The following is a 20,885-nucleotide window of genomic DNA, read 5'->3' on the forward strand; positions in this document are numbered from 1 at the left end:
TGGAGGTTTGTTTCTCTAACTGACTAGATGGAGGTTTGTTTCTCTAACTGACTAGATGGAGGTTTGTTTCTCTGACTGACTAGATGGAGGTTTGTTTCTCTAACTGACTAGATGGAGGTTTGTTTCTCTAACTGACTAGATGGAGGTTTGTTTCTCTAACTGACTAGATGGAGGTTTGTTTCTCTAACTGACTAGATGGAGGTTTGTTTCTCGGACTAGATGGAGGTTTGTTTCTCGGACTAGATGGAGGTTTGTTTCTCTGACTAGATGGAGGTTTGTTTCTCTAACTGACTAGATGGAGGTTTGTTTCTCTAACTGACTAGATGGAGGTTTGTTTCTCTAACTGACTAGATGGAGGTTTGTTTCTCTCTAACTGACTAGATGGAGGTTTGTTTCTCTAACTGACTAGATGGAGGTTTGTTTCTCTGACTAGATGGAGGTTTGTTTCTCTGACTAGATGGAGGTTTGTTTCTCTGACTAGATGGAGGTTTGTTTCTCTGACTAGATGGAGGTTTGTTTCTCTGACTAGATGGAGGTTTGTTTCTCTGACTAGATGGAGGTTTGTTTCTCTGACTAGATGGAGGTTTGTTTCTCTGACTAGATGGAGGTTTGTTTCTCTGACTAGATGGAGGTTTGTTTCTCTGACTAGATGGAGGTTTGTTTCTCTAACTGACTAGATGGAGGTTTGTTTCTCTAACTGACTAGATGGAGGTTTGTTTCTCTAACTGACTAGATGGAGGTTTGTTTCTCTAACGGACTAGATGGAGGTTTGTTTCTCTAACTGACTAGATGGAGGTTTGTTTCTCTAACTGACTAGATGGAGGTTTGTTTCTCTAACTGACTAGATGGAGGTTTGTTTCTCTAACTGACTAGATGGAGGTTTGTTTCTCTGACTAGATGGAGGTTTGTTTCTCTAACTGACTAGATGGAGGTTTGTTTCTCTAACTGACTAGATGGAGGTTTGTTTCTCTAACTGACTAGATGGAGGTTTGTTTCTCTGACTAGATGGAGGTTTGTTTCTCTGACTAGATGGAGGTTTGTTTCTCTGACTAGATGGAGGTTTGTTTCTCTGACTAGATGGAGGTTTGTTTCTCTGACTAGATGGAGGTTTGTTTCTCTGACTAGATGGAGGTTTGTTTCTCTGACTGACTAGATGGAGGTTTGTTTCTCTAACTGACTAGATGGAGGTTTGTTTCTCTGTAACTGACTAGATGGAGGTTTGTTTCTCTAACTGACTAGATGGAGGTTTGTTTCTCTAACTGACTAGATGGAGGTTTGTTTCTCTAACTGACTAGATGGAGGTTTGTTTCTCTAACTGACTAGATGGAGGTTTGTTTCTCTAACTGACTAGATGGAGGTTTGTTTCTCTGACTAGATGGAGGTTTGTTTCTCTAACTGACTAGATGGAGGTTTGTTTCTCTGACTAGATGGAGGTTTGTTTCTCTAACTGACTAGATGGAGGTTTGTTTCTCTAACTGACTAGATGGAGGTTTGTTTCTCTAACTGACTAGATGGAGGTTTGTTTCTCTAACTGACTAGATGGAGGTTTGTTTCTCTAACTGACTAGATGGAGGTTTGTTTCTCTAACTGACTAGATGGAGGTTTGTTTCTCTAACTGACTAGATGGAGGTTTGTTTCTCTGACTAGATGGAGGTTTGTTTCTCTAACTGACTAGATGGAGGTTTGTTTCTCTAACTGACTAGATGGAGGTTTGTTTCTCTGACTAGATGGAGGTTTGTTTCTCTGACTAGATGGAGGTTTGTTTCTCTCTAACTGACTAGATGGAGGTTTGTTTCTCTAACTGACTAGATGGAGGTTTGTTTCTCTAACTGACTAGATGGAGGTTTGTTTCTCTGACTAGATGGAGGTTTGTTTCTCTGACTAGATGGAGGTTTGTTTCTCTGACTAGATGGAGGTTTGTTTCTCTCTAACTGACTAGATGGAGGTTTGTTTCTCTCTAACTGACTAGATGGAGGTTTGTTTCTCTAACTGACTAGATGGAGGTTTGTTTCTCTAACTGACTAGATGGAGGTTTGTTTCTCTAACTGACTAGATGGAGGTTTGTTTCTCTAACTGACTAGATGGAGGTTTGTTTCTCTGACTAGATGGACTGACTAGATGGAGGTTTGTTTTCTCTAACTGACTAGATGGAGGTTTGTTTCTCTAACTGACTAGATGGAGGTTTGTTTTCTCTGACTAGATGGAGGTTTGTTTTCTAACTGACTAGATGGAGGTTTGTTTCTCTAACTGACTAGATGGAGGTTTGTTTCTCTAACTGACTAGATGGAGGTTTGTTTCTCTAACTGACTAGATGGAGGTTTGTTTCTCTAACTGACTAGATGGAGGTTTGTTTCTCTGACTAGATGGAGGTTTGTTTTCTGACTCTGACTAGATGGAGGTTTGTTTTCTCTGACTAGATGGAGGTTTGTTTCTCTAACTGACTAGATGGAGGTTTGTTTCTCTAACTGACTAGATGGAGGTTTGTTTCTCTAACTGACTAGATGGAGGTTTGTTTCTCTAACTGACTAGATGGAGGTTTGTTTCTCTAACTGACTAGATGGAGGTTTGTTTCTCTAACTGACTAGATGGAGGTTTGTTTCTCTAACTGACTAGATGGAGGTTTGTTTCTCTAACTGACTAGATGGAGGTTTGTTTCTCTAACTGACTAGATGGAGGTTTGTTTCTCTAACTGACTAGATGGAGGTTTGTTTCTCTGACTAGATGGAGGTTTGTTTCTCGGACTAGATGGAGGTTTGTTTCTCTAACTGACTAGATGGAGGTTTGTTTCTCTAACTGACTAGATGGAGGTTTGTTTCTCTGACTGACTAGATGGAGGTTTGTTTCTCTAACTGACTAGATGGAGGTTTGTTTCTCTAACTGACTAGATGGAGGTTTGTTTCTCTGACTGACTAGATGGAGGTTTGTTTCTCTGACTGACTAGATGGAGGTTTGTTTCTCTGACTGACTAGATGGAGGTTTGTTTCTCTAACTGACTAGATGGAGGTTTGTTTCTCGGACTAGATGGAGGTTTGTTTCTCGGACTAGATGGAGGTTTGTTTCTCTAACTGACTAGATGGAGGTTTGTTTCTCTAACTGACTAGATGGAGGTTTGTTTCTCTAACTGACTAGATGGAGGTTTGTTTCTCTAACTGACTAGATGGAGGTTTGTTTCTCTGACTGACTAGATGGAGGTTTGTTTCTCTGACTGACTAGATGGAGGTTTGTTTCTCTAACTGACTAGATGGAGGTTTGTTTCTCTAACTGACTAGATGGAGGTTTGTTTCTCTAACTGACTAGATGGAGGTTTGTTTCTCTAACTGACTAGATGGAGGTTTGTTTCTCTCTAACTGACTAGATGGAGGTTTGTTTCTCTAACTGACTAGATGGAGGTTTGTTTCTCTAACTGACTAGATGGAGGTTTGTTTCTCTAACTGACTAGATGGAGGTTTGTTTCTCTAACGGACTAGATGGAGGTTTGTTTCTCTCTAACTGACTAGATGGAGGTTTGTTTCTCTGACTAGATGGAGGTTTGTTTCTCTAACTGACTAGATGGAGGTTTGTTTCTCTAACTGACTAGATGGAGGTTTGTTTCTCTCTAACTGACTAGATGGAGGTTTGTTTCTCTCTAACTGACTAGATGGAGGTTTGTTTCTCTGACTAGATGGAGGTTTGTTTCTCTGACTAGATGGAGGTTTGTTTCTCTGACTAGATGGAGGTTTGTTTCTCTAACTGACTGGATGGAGGTTTGTTTCTCTAACTGACTAGATGGAGGTTTGTTTCTCTAACTGACTAGATGGAGGTTTGTTTCTCTAACTGACTAGATGGAGGTTTGTTTCTCGGACTAGATGGAGGTTTGTTTCTCTAACTGACTAGATGGAGGTTTGTTTCTCTAACTGACTAGATGGAGGTTTGTTTCTCTAACTGACTAGATGGAGGTTTGTTTCTCTGTAACTGACTAGATGGAGGTTTGTTTCTCTGACTAGATGGAGGTTTGTTTCTCTGTAACTGACTAGATGGAGGTTTGTTTCTCTAACTGACTAGATGGAGGTTTGTTTCTCTAACTGACTAGATGGAGGTTTGTTTCTCTAACTGACTAGATGGAGGTTTGTTTCTCTGACTGACTAGATGGAGGTTTGTTTCTCTAACTGACTAGATGGAGGTTTGTTTCTCTAACTGACTAGATGGAGGTTTGTTTCTCTAACTGACTAGATGGAGGTTTGTTTCTCTAACTGACTAGATGGAGGTTTGTTTCTCTAACTGACTAGATGGAGGTTTGTTTCTCTCTAACTGACTAGATGGAGGTTTGTTTCTCTAACTGACTAGATGGAGGTTTGTTTCTCTAACTGACTAGATGGAGGTTTGTTTCTCTGACTAGATGGAGGTTTGTTTCTCTAACTGACTAGATGGAGGTTTGTTTCTCTAACTGACTAGATGGAGGTTTGTTTCTCTCTAACTGACTAGATGGAGGTTTGTTTCTCTCTAACTGACTAGATGGAGGTTTGTTTCTCTGACTAGATGGAGGTTTGTTTCTCTGACTAGATGGAGGTTTGTTTCTCTGACTAGATGGAGGTTTGTTTCTCTAACTGACTAGATGGAGGTTTGTTTCTCTGACTAGATGGAGGTTTGTTTCTCTAACTGACTAGATGGAGGTTTGTTTCTCTAACTGACTAGATGGAGGTTTGTTTCTCTAACTGACTAGATGGAGGTTTGTTTCTCTAACTGACTAGATGGAGGTTTGTTTCTCGGACTAGATGGAGGTTTGTTTCTCGGACTAGATGGAGGTTTGTTTCTCTAACTGACTAGATGGAGGTTTGTTTCTCTAACTGACTAGATGGAGGTTTGTTTCTCTGTAACTGACTAGATGGAGGTTTGTTTCTCTAACTGACTAGATGGAGGTTTGTTTCTCTGACTAGATGGAGGTTTGTTTCTCTGTAACTGACTAGATGGAGGTTTGTTTCTCTAACTGACTAGATGGAGGTTTGTTTCTCTAACTGACTAGATGGAGGTTTGTTTCTCTAACGGACTAGATGGAGGTTTGTTTCTCTAACTGACTGGATGGAGGTTTGTTTCTCTAACTGACTAGATGGAGGTTTGTTTCTCTAACTGACTAGATGGAGGTTTGTTTCTCGGACTAGATGGAGGTTTGTTTCTCGGACTAGATGGAGGTTTGTTTCTCTAACTGACTAGATGGAGGTTTGTTTCTCTGACTGACTAGATGAAGGTTTGTTTCTCTAACTTTCTAGATGCAGGTTTGTTTCTCTGTAACTGACTAGATGGAGGTTTGTTTCTCTAACTGACTGGATGGAGGTTTGTTTCTCTAACTGACTAGATGGAGGTTTGTTTCTCTAACTGACTAGATGGAGGTTTGTTTCTCGGACTAGATGGAGGTTTGTTTCTCGGACTAGATGGAGGTTTGTTTCTCTAACTGACTAGATGGAGGTTTGTTTCTCTGTAACTGACTAGATGGAGGTTTGTTTCTCTGTAACTGACTAGATGGAGGTTTGTTTCTCTAACTGACTAGATGGAGGTTTGTTTCTCTGACTAGATGGAGGTTTGTTTCTCTGTAACTGACTAGATGGAGGTTTGTTTCTCTAACTGACTAGATGGAGGTTTGTTTCTCTCTAACTGACTAGATGGAGGTTTGTTTCTCTAACTGACTAGATGGAGGTTTGTTTCTCTGACTGACTAGATGGAGGTTTGTTTCTCTGACTGACTAGATGGAGGTTTGTTTCTCTAACTGACTAGATGGAGGTTTGTTTCTCTAACTGACTAGATGGAGGTTTGTTTCTCTAACTGACTAGATGGAGGTTTGTTTCTCTCTAACTGACTAGATGGAGGTTTGTTTCTCTAACTGACTAGATGGAGGTTTGTTTCTCTAACTGACTAGATGGAGGTTTGTTTCTCTAACTGACTAGATGGAGGTTTGTTTCTCTAACTGACTAGATGGAGGTTTGTTTCTCTAACTGACTAGATGGAGGTTTGTTTCTCTGACTAGATGGAGGTTTGTTTCTCTAACTGACTAGATGGAGGTTTGTTTCTCTAACTGACTAGATGGAGGTTTGTTTCTCTAACTGACTAGATGGAGGTTTGTTTTTCTCTAACTGACTAGATGGAGGTTTGTTTCTCTAACTGACTAGATGGAGGTTTGTTTCTCTCTAACTGACTAGATGGAGGTTTGTTTCTCTGACTAGATGGAGGTTTGTTTCTCTGACTAGATGGAGGTTTGTTTCTCTGACTAGATGGAGGTTTGTTTCTCTGACTAGATGGAGGTTTGTTTCTCTGACTAGATGGAGGTTTGTTTCTCTAACTGACTAGATGGAGGTTTGTTTCTCTGACTAGATGGAGGTTTGTTTCTCTAACTGACTAGATGGAGGTTTGTTTCTCTAACTGACTAGATGGAGGTTTGTTTCTCTAACTGACTAGATGGAGGTTTGTTTCTCTAACTGACTAGATGGAGGTTTGTTTCTCTAACTGACTAGATGGAGGTTTGTTTCTCTAACTGACTAGATGGAGGTTTGTTTCTCTAACTGACTAGATGGAGGTTTGTTTCTCTAACTGACTAGATGGAGGTTTGTTTCTCTAACTGACTAGATGGAGGTTTGTTTCTCTGTAACTGACTAGATGGAGGTTTGTTTCTCTAACTGACTAGATGGAGGTTTGTTTCTCTAACGGACTAGATGGATGTTTGTTTCTCTAACTGACTGGATGGAGGTTTGTTTCTCTAACTGACTAGATGGAGGTTTGTTTCTCTAACTGACTAGATGGAGGTTTGTTTCTCGGACTAGATGGAGGTTTGTTTCTCTAACTGACTAGATGGAGGTTTGTTTCTCTAACTGACTAGATGGAGGTTTGTTTCTCTGACTGACTAGATGAAGGTTTGTTTCTCTAACTTTCTAGATGCAGGTTTGTTTCTCTGTAACTGACTAGATGGAGGTTTGTTTCTCTAACTGACTAGATGGAGGTTTGTTTCTCTAACTGACTAGATGGAGGTTTGTTTCTCTAACTGACTAGATGGAGGTTTGTTTCTCTAACGGACTAGATGGAGGTTTGTTTCTCTCTAACTGACTAGATGGAGGTTTGTTTCTTTGACTAGATGGAGGTTTGTTTTCTCTGACTAGATGGAGGTTTGTTTCTCTAACTGACTAGATGGAGGTTTGTTTCTCTAACTGACTAGATGGAGGTTTGTTTTCTCTAACTGACTAGATGGAGGTTTGTTTCTCTCTAACTGACTAGATGGAGGTTTGTTTCTCTGACTAGATGGAGGTTTGTTTCTCTGACTAGATGGAGGTTTGTTTCTCTGACTAGATGGAGGTTTGTTTCTCTGACTAGATGGAGGTTTGTTTCTCTAACTGACTAGATGGAGGTTTGTTTCTCTGACTAGATGGAGGTTTGACTAGATGGAGGTTTGTTTCTCTAACGGACTAGATGGAGGTTTGTTTCTCTAACTGACTAGATGGAGGTTTGTTTCTCTAACTGACTAGATGGAGGTTTGTTTCTCTAACTGACTAGATGGAGGTTTGTTTCTCTAACTGACTAGATGGAGGTTTGTTTCTCTAACTGACTAGATGGAGGTTTGTTTCTCTGACTAGATGGAGGTTTGTTTCTCTAACTGACTAGATGGAGGTTTGTTTCTCTGTCTAGATGGAGGTTTGTTTCTCTGACTAGATGGAGGTTTGTTTCTCTGACTAGATGGAGGTTTGTTTCTCTGACTAGATGGAGGTTTGTTTCTCTGACTAGATGGAGGTTTGTTTCTCTGACTAGATGGAGGTTTGTTTCTCTGACTAGATGGAGGTTTGTTTCTCTGACTAGATGGAGGTTTGTTTCTCTGACTAGATGGAGGTTTGTTTCTCTCTAACTGACTAGATGGAGGTTTGTTTCTTTAACTGACTAGATGGAGGTTTGTTTCTCTAACTGACTAGATGGAGGTTTGTTTCTCTGACTAGATGGAGGTTTGTTTCTCTGACTAGATGGAGGTTTGTTTCTCTCTAACTGACTAGATGGAGGTTTGTTTCTCTGACTAGATGGAGGTTTGTTTCTCTGACTAGATGGAGGTTTGTTTCTCTGACTAGATGGAGGTTTGTTTCTCTGACTAGATGGAGGTTTGTTTCTCTGACTAGATGGAGGTTTGTTTCTCTAACTGACTAGATGGAGGTTTGTTTCTCTGACTAGATGGAGGTTTGTTTCTCTGACTAGATGGAGGTTTGTTTCTCTGACTAGATGGAGGTTTGTTTTCTCTGACTAGATGGAGGTTTGTTTCTCTAACTGACTAGATGGAGGTTTGTTTCTCTAACTGACTAGATGGATGACTAGATGGAGGTTTGTTTCTCTAGACTGACTAGATGGAGGTTTGTTTTCTAACTGACTAGATGGAGGTTTGTTTTCTAACTGACTAGATGGAGGTTTGTTTTCTCTGACTAGATGGAGGTTTGTTTCTCTGACTAGATGGAGGTTTGTTTCTCTAACTGACTAGATGGAGGTTTGTTTCTCTCTAACTGAGGTTTGTTTCTCTAACTGACTAGATGGAGGTTTGTTTCTCTAACTGACTAGATGGAGGTTTGTTTCTCTAACTGACTAGATGGAGTTTGTTTCTCTAACTGACTAGATGGAGGTTTGTTTCTCTAACTGACTAGATGGAGGTTTGTTTTCTCTCTAACTGACTAGATGGAGGTTTGTTTCTCTAACTGACTAGATGGAGGTTTGTTTCTCTAACTGACTAGATGGAGGTTTGTTTCTCTAACTGACTAGATGGAGGTTTGTTTCTCTAACTGACTAGATGGAGGTTTGTTTTTCTAACTGACTAGATGGAGGTTTGTTTCTCTAACTGACTAGATGGAGGTTTGTTTCTCTAACTGACTAGATGGAGGTTTGTTTTCTCTGACTAACTGACTAGATGGAGGTTTGTTTCTCTAACTGACTAGATGGAGGTTTGTTTTCTCTGACTAGATGGACTGACTAGATGGAGGTTTGTTTCTCTAACTGACTAGATGGAGGTTTGTTTCTCTAACTGACTAGATGGAGGTTTGTTTCTCTAACTGACTAGATGGAGGTTTGTTTCTCTGACTAGATGGAGGTTTGTTTCTCTAACTGACTAGATGGAGGTTTGTTTCTCTAACTGACTAGATGGAGGTTTGTTTCTCTAACTGACTAGATGGAGGTTTGTTTTCTAACTGACTAGACTGACTAGATGGAGGTTTGTTTCTCTAACTGACTAGATGGAGGTTTGTTTCTCTAACTGACTAGATGACTAGAGGTTTGTTTCTCTAACTGACTAGATGGAGGTTTGTTTCTCTAACTGACTAGATGGAGGTTTGTTTCTCTAACTAGATGGACTACTGATAGGAGGTTTGTTTCTCTAACTGACTAGATGGAGGTTTGTTTCTCTAACTGACTAGATGTTTGACTGACTAGATTTGTTTCTCTAACTGACTAGATGGAGGTTTGTTTCTCTAACTGACTAGATGGAGGTTTGTTTTCTAACTGACTAGATGGAGGTTTGTTTCTCTAACTGACTAGATGGAGGTTTGTTTCTCTAACTGACTAGATGGAGGTTTGTTTCTCTAACTGACTAGATGGAGGTTTGTTTCTCTAACTGACTAGATGGAGGTTTGTTTCTCTAACTGACTAGATGGAGGTTTGTTTTCTCTGACTAGATGGAACTGACTAGATGGAGGTTTGTTTCTCTAACTGACTAGATGGAGGTTTGTTTCTCTAACTGACTAGATGGAGGTTTGTTTCTCTAACTGACTAGATGGAGGTTTGTTTCTCTAACTGACTAGATGGAGGTTTGTTTCTCTAACTGACTAGATGGAGGTTTGTTTCTCTAACTGACTAGATGGAGGTTTGTTTCTCTAACTGACTAGATGGAGGTTTGTTTCTCTAACTGACTAGATGGAGGTTTGTTTCTCTAACTGACTAGATGGAGGTTTGTTTCTCTAACTGACTAGATGGAGGTTTGTTTCTCTAACTGACTAGATGGAGGTTTGTTTCTCTAACTGACTAGATGGAGGTTTGTTTCTCTAACTGACTAGATGGAGGTTTGTTTCTCTAACTGACTAGATGGAGGTTTGTTTCTCTAACTGACTAGATGGAGGTTTGTTTCTCTAACTGACTAGATGGAGGTTTGTTTCTCTAACTGACTAGATGGAGGTTTGTTTCTAACTGACTAGATGGAGGTTTGTTTTCTAACTGACTAGATGGAGGTTTGTTTTCTCTGACTAGATGGACTGACTAGATGGAGGTTTGTTTCTCTAACTGACTAGATGGAGGTTTGTTTCTCTAACTGACTAGATGGAGGTTTGTTTCTCTAACTGACTAGATGGAGGTTTGTTTTTCTCTAGATAACTGACTAGATGGAGGTTTGTTTCTCTAACTGACTAGATGGAGGTTTGTTTAGAACTGACTTTGTTTCTCTAACTGACTAGATGGAGGTTTGTTTCTCTAACTGACTAGATGGAGGTTTGTTTCTCTAACTGACTAGATGGAGGTTTGTTTCTCTAACTGACTAGATGGAGGTTTGTTTCTCTAACTGACTAGATGGAGGTTTGTTTCTCTAACTGACTAGATGGAGGTTTGTTTCTCTAACTGACTAGATGGAGGTTTGTTTCTCTAACTGACTAGATGGAGGTTTGTTTCTCTAACTGACTAGATGGAGGTTTGTTTCTCTAACTGACTAGATGGAGGTTTGTTTTCTAACTGACTAGATGGAGGTTTGTTTCTCTAACTGACTAGATGGAGGTTTGTTTTCTCTGACTAGATGGAGGTTTGTTTCTCTAACTGACTAGATGGAGGTTTGTTTCTCTAACTGACTAGATGGAGGTTTGTTTCTCTAACTGACTAGATGGAGGTTTGTTTCTCTAACTGACTAGACTGACTGACTAGATGGAGGTTTGTTTCTCTCTAACTGACTAGATGGAGGTTTGTTTCTCTAACTGACTAGATGGACTGACTAGATGGAGGTTTGATGGAGGTTTGTTTCTCTAACTGACTAGATGGAGGTTTGTTTCTCTAACTGACTAGATGGAGGTTTGTTTCTCTAACTGACTAGATGGAGGTTTGTTTCTCTAACTGACTAGATGGAGGTTTGTTTCTCTAACTGACTAGATGGAGGTTTGTTTCTCTGACTAGATGGAGGTTTGTTTCTCTAACTGACTAGATGGAGGTTTGTTTTCTGACTAGATGGAACTGACTAGATGGAGGTTTGTTTCTCTAACTGACTAGATGGAGGTTTGTTTCTCTAACTGACTAGATGGAGGTTTGTTTCTCTAACTGACTAGATGGAGGTTTTTTCTAACTGACTAGATGGAGGTTTGTTTCTAACTGACTAGATGGAGGTTTGTTTCTCTAACTGACTAGATGGAGGTTTGTTTCTCTAACTGACTAGATGGAGGTTTGTTTCTCTGACTAGATGGAGGTTTGTTTCTCTGACTAGATGGAGGTTTGTTTCTCTAACTGACTAGATGGAGGTTTGTTTCTCTAACTGACTAGATGGAGGTTTGTTTCTCTAACTGACTAGATGGAGGTTTGTTTCTCTAACTGACTAGATGGAGGTTTGTTTCTCTAACTGACTAGATGGAGGTTTGTTTCTCTAACTGACTAGATGGAGGTTTGTTTTCTCTAACTGACTAGATGGAGGTTTGTTTTCTCTAACTGACTAGATGGAGGTTTGTTTCTCTAACTGACTAGATGGAGGTTTGTTTTTCTCTCTAGATGGACTGACTAGATGGAGGTTTGTTTCTCTAACTGACTAGATGGAGGTTTGTTTCTCTAACTGACTAGATGGAGGTTTGTTTCTCTAACTGACTAGATGGAGGTTTGTTTTTCTGACTAGATGGACTGACTAGATGGAGGTTTGTTTCTCTCTAGATAACTGACTAGATGGAGGTTTGTTTCTCTAACTGACTAGATGGAGGTTTGTTTCTCTAACTGACTAGATGGAGGTTTGTTTCTCTAACTGACTAGATGGAGGTTTGTTTCTCTAACTGACTAGATGGAGGTTTGTTTCTCTAACTGACTAGATGGAGGTTTGTTTCTCTAACTGACTAGATGGAGGTTTGTTTCTCTAACTGACTAGATGGAGGTTTTTTCTCTAACTGACTAGATGGAGGTTTGTTTCTCTAACTGACTAGATGGAGGTTTGTTTCTCTAACTGACTAGATGGAGGTTTGTTTCTCTAACTGACTAGATGGAGGTTTGTTTCTCTAACTGACTAGAGAGGTTTGTTTCTCTAACTGACTAGATGGAGGTTTGTTTCTCTAACTGACTAGATGGAGGTTTGTTTCTAACTGACTAGATGGAGGTTTGTTTCTGACTAGATGGAGGTTTGTTTCTCCAACTGACTAGATGGAGGTTTGTTTCTCTAACTGACTAGATGGAGGTTTGTTTCTCTAACTGACTAGATGGAGGTTTGTTTCTCTAACTGACTAGATGGAGGTTTGTTTCTCTAACTGACTAGATGGAGGTTTGTTTCTTAACTGACTAGATGGAGGTTTGTTTCTAACTGACTAGATGGAGGTTTGTTTCTCTAACTGACTAGATGGAGGTTTGTTTTCTAACTGACTAGATGGAGGTTTGTTTTCTCTGACTAGATGGAGGTTTGTTTCTCTAACTGACTAGATGGAGGTTTGTTTCTCTAACTGACTAGATGGAGGTTTGTTTCTCTAACTGACTAGATGGAGGTTTGTTTCTCTAACTGACTAGATGGAGGTTTGTTTCTCTAACTGACTAGATGGAGGTTTGTTTTTCTCTAACTGACTAGATGGAGGTTTGTTTTTCTCTAACTGACTAGATGGAGGTTTGTTTTTCTGACTAACTGACTAGATGGAGGTTTGTTTTTCTAACTGACTAGATGGAGGTTTGTTTCTTCTAACTGACTAGATGGAGGTTTGTTTTCTAACTGACTAGATGGAGGTTTGTTTCTCTAACTGACTAGATGGAGGTTTGTTTCTCTAACTGACTAGATGGAGGTTTGTTTCTCTAACTGACTAGATGGAGGTTTGTTTCTCTAACTGACTAGATGGAGGTTTGTTTCTCTAACTGACTAGATGGAGGTTTGTTTCTCTAACTGACTAGATGGAGGTTTGTTTTCTAACTGACTAGATGGAGGTTTGTTTCTCTAACTGACTAGATGGAGGTTTGTTTCTCTAACTGACTAGATGGAGGTTTGTTTCTCTAACTGACTAGATGGAGGTTTGTTTCTCTAACTGACTAGATGGAGGTTTGTTTCTCTAACTGACTAGATGGAGGTTTGTTTCTCTAACTGACTAGATGGAGGTTTGTTTCTCTGACTGACTAGATGGAGGTTTGTTTCTCTAACTGACTAGATGGAGGTTTGTTTCTCTAACTGACTAGATGGAGGTTTGTTTCTCTAACTGACTAGATGGAGGTTTGTTTCTCTAACTGACTAGATGGAGGTTTGTTTCTCTAACTGACTAGATGGAGGTTTGTTTCTCTAACTGACTAGATGGAGGTTTGTTTCTCTAACTGACTAGATGGAGGTTTGTTTCTCTAACTGACTAGATGGAGGTTTGTTTCTCTAACTGACTAGATGGAGGTTTGTTTCTCTAACTGACTAGATGGAGGTTTGTTTCTCTAACTGACTAGATGGAGGTTTGTTTCTCTAACTGACTAGATGGAGGTTTGTTTCTCTAACTGACTAGATGGAGGTTTGTTTCTCTAACTGACTAGACTGACTAGATGGAGGTTTGTTTCTCTAACTGACTAGATGGAGGTTTGTTTCTCTAACTGACTAGATGGAGGTTTGTTTCTCTAACTGACTAGATGGAGGTTTGTTTCTCTAACTGACTAGATGGAGGTTTGTTTTCTCTGACTAGATGGACTGACTAGATGGAGGTTTGTTTCTGACTAACTGACTAGATGGAGGTTTGTTTCTCTAACTGACTAGATGGAGGTTTGTTTTCTAACTGACTAGATGGAGGTTTGTTTTCTGACTAACTGACTAGATGGAGGTTTGTTTCTCTAACTGACTAGATGGAGGTTTGTTTCTCTAACTGACTAGATGGAGGTTTGTTTCTCTAACTGACTAGATGGAGGTTTGTTTCTCTAACTGACTAGATGGAGGTTTGTTTCTCTAACTGACTAGATGGAGGTTTGTTTCTCTAACTGACTAGATGGAGGTTTGTTTCTCTAACTGACTAGATGGAGGTTTGTTTCTCTAACTGACTAGATGGAGGTTTGTTTCTCTAACTGACTAGATGGAGGTTTGTTTCTCTAACTGACTAGATGGAGGTTTGTTTCTCTAACTGACTAGATGGAGGTTTGTTTCTCTAACTGACTAGATGGAGGTTTGTTTCTAACTGACTAGATGGAGGTTTGTTTCTCTAACTGACTAGATGGAGGTTTGTTTCTCTAACTGACTAGATGGAGGTTTGTTTCTCTAACTGACTAGATGGAGGTTTGTTTCTCTAACTGACTAGATGGAGGTTTGTTTCTCTAACTGACTAGATGGAGGTTTGTTTCTCTAACTGACTAGATGGAGGTTTGTTTCTCTAACTGACTAGATGGAGGTTTGTTTCTCTGACTAGATGGAGGTTTGTTCTGACTCTGACTAGATGGAGGTTTGTTTTCTCTGACTAGATGGAGGTTTGTTTCTCTGACTAGATGGAGGTTTGTTTCTCTAACTGACTAGATGGAGGTTTGTTTCTCTGACTAGATGGAGGTTTGTTTCTCTGACTAGATGGAGGTTTGTTTCTCTAACTAACTAGATGGAGATTTGTTTCTCTGTAACTGACTAGAGGTTTGCTATGAGGCTCTGGAAGCTTGTTTTATCTGCTGAAAGGCTTTTTAAATGCATTGGGAGGTGACTTTACTAACTGTTCTCTTGTCCTGTCTCTCTTCCTGCTGTAGACGGAAGTGAAAACGTGACAGGTCTGGACTTGTCAGACTTCCCAGCGTTAGCAGACCGGAGTCGGAGGGAAGGAGGTGGGAACCCTACTCCTCTCCTCAACCCACTGGCTGGGAGGGCTCCTTATGGTGAGACCCACTACCTCCTCTCCTCAAACCACTGTTTCTCTATGGTGAGACCCCCTACCTCCTCTCCTCAACCCACTGGTTCTCTATGGTGAGACCCCCTAAGACCCCCTACCTCCTCTCCTCAACCCACTGGCTGGGAGGGCTCCTTATGGTGAGACCCCCTACCTCCTCTCCTCAACCCACTGGCTGGGAGGGCTCCTTATGGTGAGACCCCTACCTCCTCTCCTCAACCCACTGGCTGGGAGGGCTCCTTATGGTGAGACCCCTACCTCCTCTCCTCAACCCACTGGCTGGGAGTGAGACCCCTACCTCCTCTCCTCAACCCACTGGCTGGGGGGGCTCCTTATGGTGAGACCCCCTACCTCCTCTCCTCAACCCACTGGCTGGGAGGGCTCCTTATGGTGAGACCCCCTACCTCCTCTCCTCAACCCACTGGCTGGGAGGGCTCCTTATGGTGAGACCCCCTACCTCCTCTCCTCAACCCACTGGCTGGGAGGGCTCCTTATGGTGAGACCCCCTACCTCCTCTCCTCAACCCACTGGCTGGGAGGGCTCCTTATGGTGAGACCCCCTACCTCCTCTCCTCAACCCACTGGTTCTCTATGGTGAGACCCCCTACCTCCTCTCCTCAACCCACTGGCTGGGAGGGCTCCTTATGGTGAGACCCCCTACCTCCTCTCCTCAACCCACTGGTTCTCTATGGTGAGACCCCCTACCTCCTCTCCTCAACCCACTGGTTCTCTATGGTGAGACCCCCTACCTCCTCTCCTCAACCCACTGGCTGGGAGGGAGTGAGACCCCTACCTCCTCTCCTCAACCCACTGGCTGGGAGGGTGGTGAGACCCCCTACCTCCTCTCCTCAACCCACTGGTTCTCTATGGTGAGACCCCCTACCTCCTCTCCTCAACCCACTGGTTCTCTATGGTGAGACCCCTACCTCCTCTCCTCAACCCACTGGCTGGGAGGGCTCCTTATGGTGAGACCCCCTACCTCCTCTCCTCAACCCACTGGCTGTGAGGGCTCCTCATGGTGAGACCCCCTAACCCCTTTCCTCAACCCACTGGTTCTCTATGGTGAGACCCCCTACCTCCTCTCCTCAACCCACTGGCTGGGAGGGCTCCTTATGGTGAGACCCCCTACCTCCTCTCCTCAACCCACTGGCTGGGAGGGCTCCTTATGGTGAGACCCCCTACCTCCTCTCCTCAACCCACTGGCTGGGAGGGCTCCTTATGGTGAGACCCCCTACCTCCTCTCCTCAACCCACTGGCTGGAGGGGCTCCTTATGGTGAGACCCCCTACCTCCTCTCCTCAACCCACTGGCTGGGGGGCTCCTTATGGTGAGACCCCCTACCTCCTCTCCTTAACCCACTGGCTGGGAGGGCTCCTTATGGTGAGACCCCCTACCTCCTCTCCTCAACCCACTGGCTGTGAGGGCTCCTTATGGTGAGACCCCCTAACCCCTTTCCTCAACCCACTAGTTCTCTATGGTGAGACCCCCTACCTCATCTCCTCAACCCACTGGTTCTCTATGGTGAGACCTCCTACCTCCTCTCCTCAACCCACTGGTTCTCTATGGTGAGACCTCCTACCTCCTCTCCTCAACCCACTGGTTCTCTATGGTGAGACCTCCTACCTCCTCTCCTCAACCCACTGGTTCTCTATGGTGAGACCCCTACCTCCTCTCCTCAACCCACTGGTTCTCTATGGTGAGACCCCCTACCTCCTCTCCTCAACCCACTGGTTCTCTATGGTGAGACCCCCTACCTCCTCTCCTCAACCCACTGGTTCTCTATGGTGAGACCTCCTACCTCCTCTCCTCAACCCACTGGTTCTCTATGGTGAGACCTCCTACCTCCTCTCCTCAACCCACTGGTTCTCTATGGTGAGACCTCCTACCTCCTCTCCTCAACCCACTGGTTCTCTATGGTGAGACCTCCTACCTCCTCTCCTCAACCCACTGGTTCTCTATGGTGAGACCTCCTACCTCCTCTCCTCAACCCACTGGCTGGGACTGGTTCTCTATGGTGAGACCCCCTCCTCTCCTCAACCCACTGGTTCTCTATGGTGAGACCTCCTACCTCCTCTCCTCAACCCACTGGTTCTCTATGGTGAGACCTCCTACCTCCTCTCCTCAACCCACTGGTTCTCTATGGTGAGACCTCCTACCTCCTCTCCTCAACCCACTGGCTGGGAGGGCTCTCTATGGTGAGACCCCCCTCCTCTCCTCAACCCACTGGCTGGGAGGGCTCTCTATGGTGAGACCCACTGGTTCTCTATGGTGAGACCTCCTCTCCTCAACCCACTGGCTGGAGACCCCTACCCCCTCTCCTCAACCCACTGGTTCTCTATGGTGAGACCCCCTACCTCCTCTCCTCAACCCACTGGCTGGGAGGGCTCTCTATGGTGAGACCCCCTCCTCTCCTCAACCCACTGGCTGGGAGGGCTCTCTATGGTGAGAGTGTGTCCCAGTCTGTGAGAAAATAAAACATGTTTACCTTTGCCTCTGGGTTGCTGGGATGCGATGATATTGATGGTTGTCTTCCGGAGAGATAAGATCTTCTCTGTCCCTGTATTTACCTGAGCTACAGCCTGTCCATCCTGTCCTCCTGTACTGCAGTTGGAATGGTCACCAAACCCTCCAACGAACAGTCCCAAGACTTCTCCATCCATAACGAGGACTTCCCTGCACTGCCTGGTCCCAACTACAAGGACCCCACGTCCAACAACGACGACAGCAAAACGGTGGGTCTTTCATCTCTAGGAGGAACTTAGACATTTGATATAAGGTCCGTTTGGTGGTGTTCCTGCTGAGTGGAGTTGATCATCGCCTGTGTGACTCATGTAGCTCAGCTCTGAGGCTTCGTCGATGGGTAGAGAGACCTGGAACTAAACTAGGACAAACTAACTTATTATTGATTCATGTTGCAGAGACATGTGTTCTAGTAGCAGGGGGTATGAGAGCTGCTGGGGAAGTCAACACGGTCACTGTCTGAAACAGCATCTAATGGATTGAGAGGGAGACGGATGAGGGACATGTGTTCTAGTAGCAGGGGGTATGAGAGCTGCTGGGGAAATCAACACGGTCACTGTCTGAAACAGCATCTAATGGATTGAGAGGGAGACGGATGAGGGACATGTGTTCTAGTAGCAGGGGTATGAGAGCTGCTGGGGAAATCAACACGGTCACTGTCTGAAACAGCATCTAATGGATTGAGAGGGAGACGGATGAGGGACATGTGTTCTAGTAGCAGGGGTATGAGAGCTGCTGGGGAAATCAACACGGTCACTGTCTGAAACAGCATCTAATGGATTGAGAGGGAGACGGATGAGGGACATGTGTTCTAGTAGCAGGGGGTATGAGAGCTGCTGGGGAAATCAACACGGTCACTGTCTGAAACAGCATCTAATGGATTGAGAGGGAGACGGATGAGGGACATGTGTTCTAGTAGCAGGGGGTATGAGAGCTGCTGGGGAAATCAACACGGTCACTGTCTGAAACAGCATCTAATGGATTGAGAGGGAGACTGATGAGGGACATGTGTTCTAGTAGCAGGGGTATGAGAGCTGCTGGGGAAATCAACACGGTCACTGTCTGAAACAGCATCTAATGGATTGAGAGGGAGACGGATGAGGGACATGTGTTCTAGTAGCAGGGGTATGAGAGCTGCTGGGGAAATCAACACGGTCACTGTCTGAAACAGCATCTCTAATGGATTGAGAGGGAGACGGATGAGGGACATGTGTTCTAGTAGCAGGGGGTATGAGAGCTGCTGGGGAAATCAACACGGTCACTGTCTGAAACAGCATCTAATGGATTGAGAGGGAGACGGATGAGGGACATGTGTTCTAGTAGCTGGGGGTATGAGAGCTGCTGGGAAATCAACACGGTCACTGTCTGAAACAGCATCTAATGGATTGAGAGGGAGACGGATGAGGGACATGTGTTCCAGTAGCAGGGGGTAAAGCTGAGCGGAAAGTCAAATCACTGTCTAAAAAGCATCTAATGGATTGAGAGGGAGACGGATTAAGGGACATGTGTTCTAGTAGCAGGGGGTCAAGAGCTGTGGGGATTTCAACACGGTCACTGTCTGAAACAGCATCTAATGGATTGAGAGGGAGACTGATGAGGGACATGTGTTCTAGTAACAGGGGGTATGAGAGCTGCTGGGGAAGTCAACACGGTCACTGTCTGAAACAGCATCTAATGGATTGAGAGGGAGACGGATGAGGGACATGTGTTTAGCCTATGAGAGCTGCTGGGGAAGTCAACATGTCACTGTCTGAAACACATCTCCTGGATTGAGAGGGAGACTGATGAGGGACATGTCCATTTCTAGTAGCAGGGGGTATGAGAGCTGCTGGGGAAAACACGGTCACTGTCTGAAACAGCATCAAAATGGATTGAGAGGGAGACGGATGAGGGACATGTGTTCTAGTAGCATTATGAAGCTGCTGGGGAATCAACACGGTCACTGTTGAAACAGCATCTAATGGATTGAGAGGGAGACGGATGAGGGACATGTGTTCTAGTAGCAGGGGGTATGAGAGCTGCTGGGGAAGTCAACACGGTCACTGTCTGAAACAGCATCTCTAATGGATTGAGTGGGAGACGGATGAGGGACATGTGCTAAATAAGTTCTGTTCTAGTAGCAGGGGTATGAGAGCTGCTGGGGAAATCAACACGGTCACTGTCTGAAACAGCATCTAATGGATTGAGAGGGAGACGGATGAGGGACATGTGTTCTAGTAGCAGGGGTATGAGAGCTGCTGGGGAAGTCAACACGGTCACTGTCTGAAACAGCATCTAATGGATTGAGAGTGGAGACTGATGAGGGACATGTGTTCTATTTAGCAGGGGGTAGTTGAGAGCTGCTGGGGAAGTCAACACGGTCACTGTCTGAAACAGCATCTCTAATGGATTGAGAGGGAGACGGATGAGGGACATGTGTTCTAGTAGCAGGGGGTATGAGAGCTGCTGGGGAAGTCAACACGGTCACTGTCTGAAACAGCATCTAATGGATTACTCTGGGAGACTGATGAGGGACATGTTCTAGTAGCTGGGGGTATGAGAGCTGCTGGGGAAATCAACACGGTCACTGTCTGAAACAGCATCTAATGGATTGAGAGGGAGACGGATGAGGGACATGTGTTCTAGTAGCAGGGGTATGAGAGCTGCTGGGGAAGTCTTCACGGTCACTGTCTGAAACAGCATCTAATGGATTGAGAGGGAGACGGATGAGGGACATGTGTTCTAGTAGCAGGGGGTATGAGAGCTGCTGGGGAAATCTTCCTGTCACTGTCTGAAACAGCATCTAATGGATTGAGAGGGAGACGGATGAGGGACATGTGAGCTGCTTTTACTTGGGCGTGGCTGTTGAAATCCATTGTAGGAGGGCTCTTTAACCTCTCTCCAGGATATGTGGGACGCTTCCTGTTCCCAAAAGCCAGAAATGCAGAGCGTGAAAGTCAAATAAATTACTATAAAAATCTAACTTTCATTAAATCACACATGCAATATAGCAAATTAAATCTCCTTGTTGTGAATCCAGCCATCATGTCAGATTTCAAAAAAGCTTTTCTCCAGAATCAAACCGATGTTATTATCTGAGGATGGCACCATAGTAAACAAAGAGAGAGAAGCATATTTCTACTCTGCTTCAACCCTGCAGGCGTGACACAAAACGCAGAAATAAACATGTAATTCATGCCTTACCTTTGATGAAGCTTCTTCTGTTGGCACTCCAATATGTCCCATAAACATCACACATGGTCCTGTTGTTCGATTAATTCTGTCCATATATATCCAAAATGTCCATTTTTATTTGCGCGTTTGATCCAGAAAACACTGGTTCCAACTTGCTCAACGTGACTACAAAATATCTCAAAAGTTACCTGTAA

At 43.5% G+C, this 20,885-nt stretch overlaps 1 protein-coding gene across 3 annotated transcripts in view; it reads left to right on the plus strand.

Annotated features, from left to right (window-relative positions):
- The window catches only part of LOC115120619 (CCR4-NOT transcription complex subunit 2-like), a 142,395-nt gene that overhangs the window by 99,856 nt on the left and 21,654 nt on the right, over positions 1-20,885 (plus strand). For all 3 annotated transcript variants that reach the window (XR_010464499.1, XM_065021313.1, XM_065021314.1), the window contains exons 7-8: positions 14,863-14,988; positions 17,605-17,729. Coding sequence is in view for 2 of the 3 variants with exons in the window: in XM_065021313.1 (XP_064877385.1) it covers positions 14,863-14,988; positions 17,605-17,729 (251 nt within the window). In the remaining variant the exon portion in view is untranslated. The remainder of the gene's footprint in view (positions 1-14,862; positions 14,989-17,604; positions 17,730-20,885) is intronic.

Source organism: Oncorhynchus nerka, linkage group LG8 (genome assembly GCF_034236695.1).
Source record: "Oncorhynchus nerka isolate Pitt River linkage group LG8, Oner_Uvic_2.0, whole genome shotgun sequence".
In the NCBI taxonomy this organism is placed as follows: Eukaryota; Metazoa; Chordata; class Actinopteri; order Salmoniformes; family Salmonidae; genus Oncorhynchus; species Oncorhynchus nerka.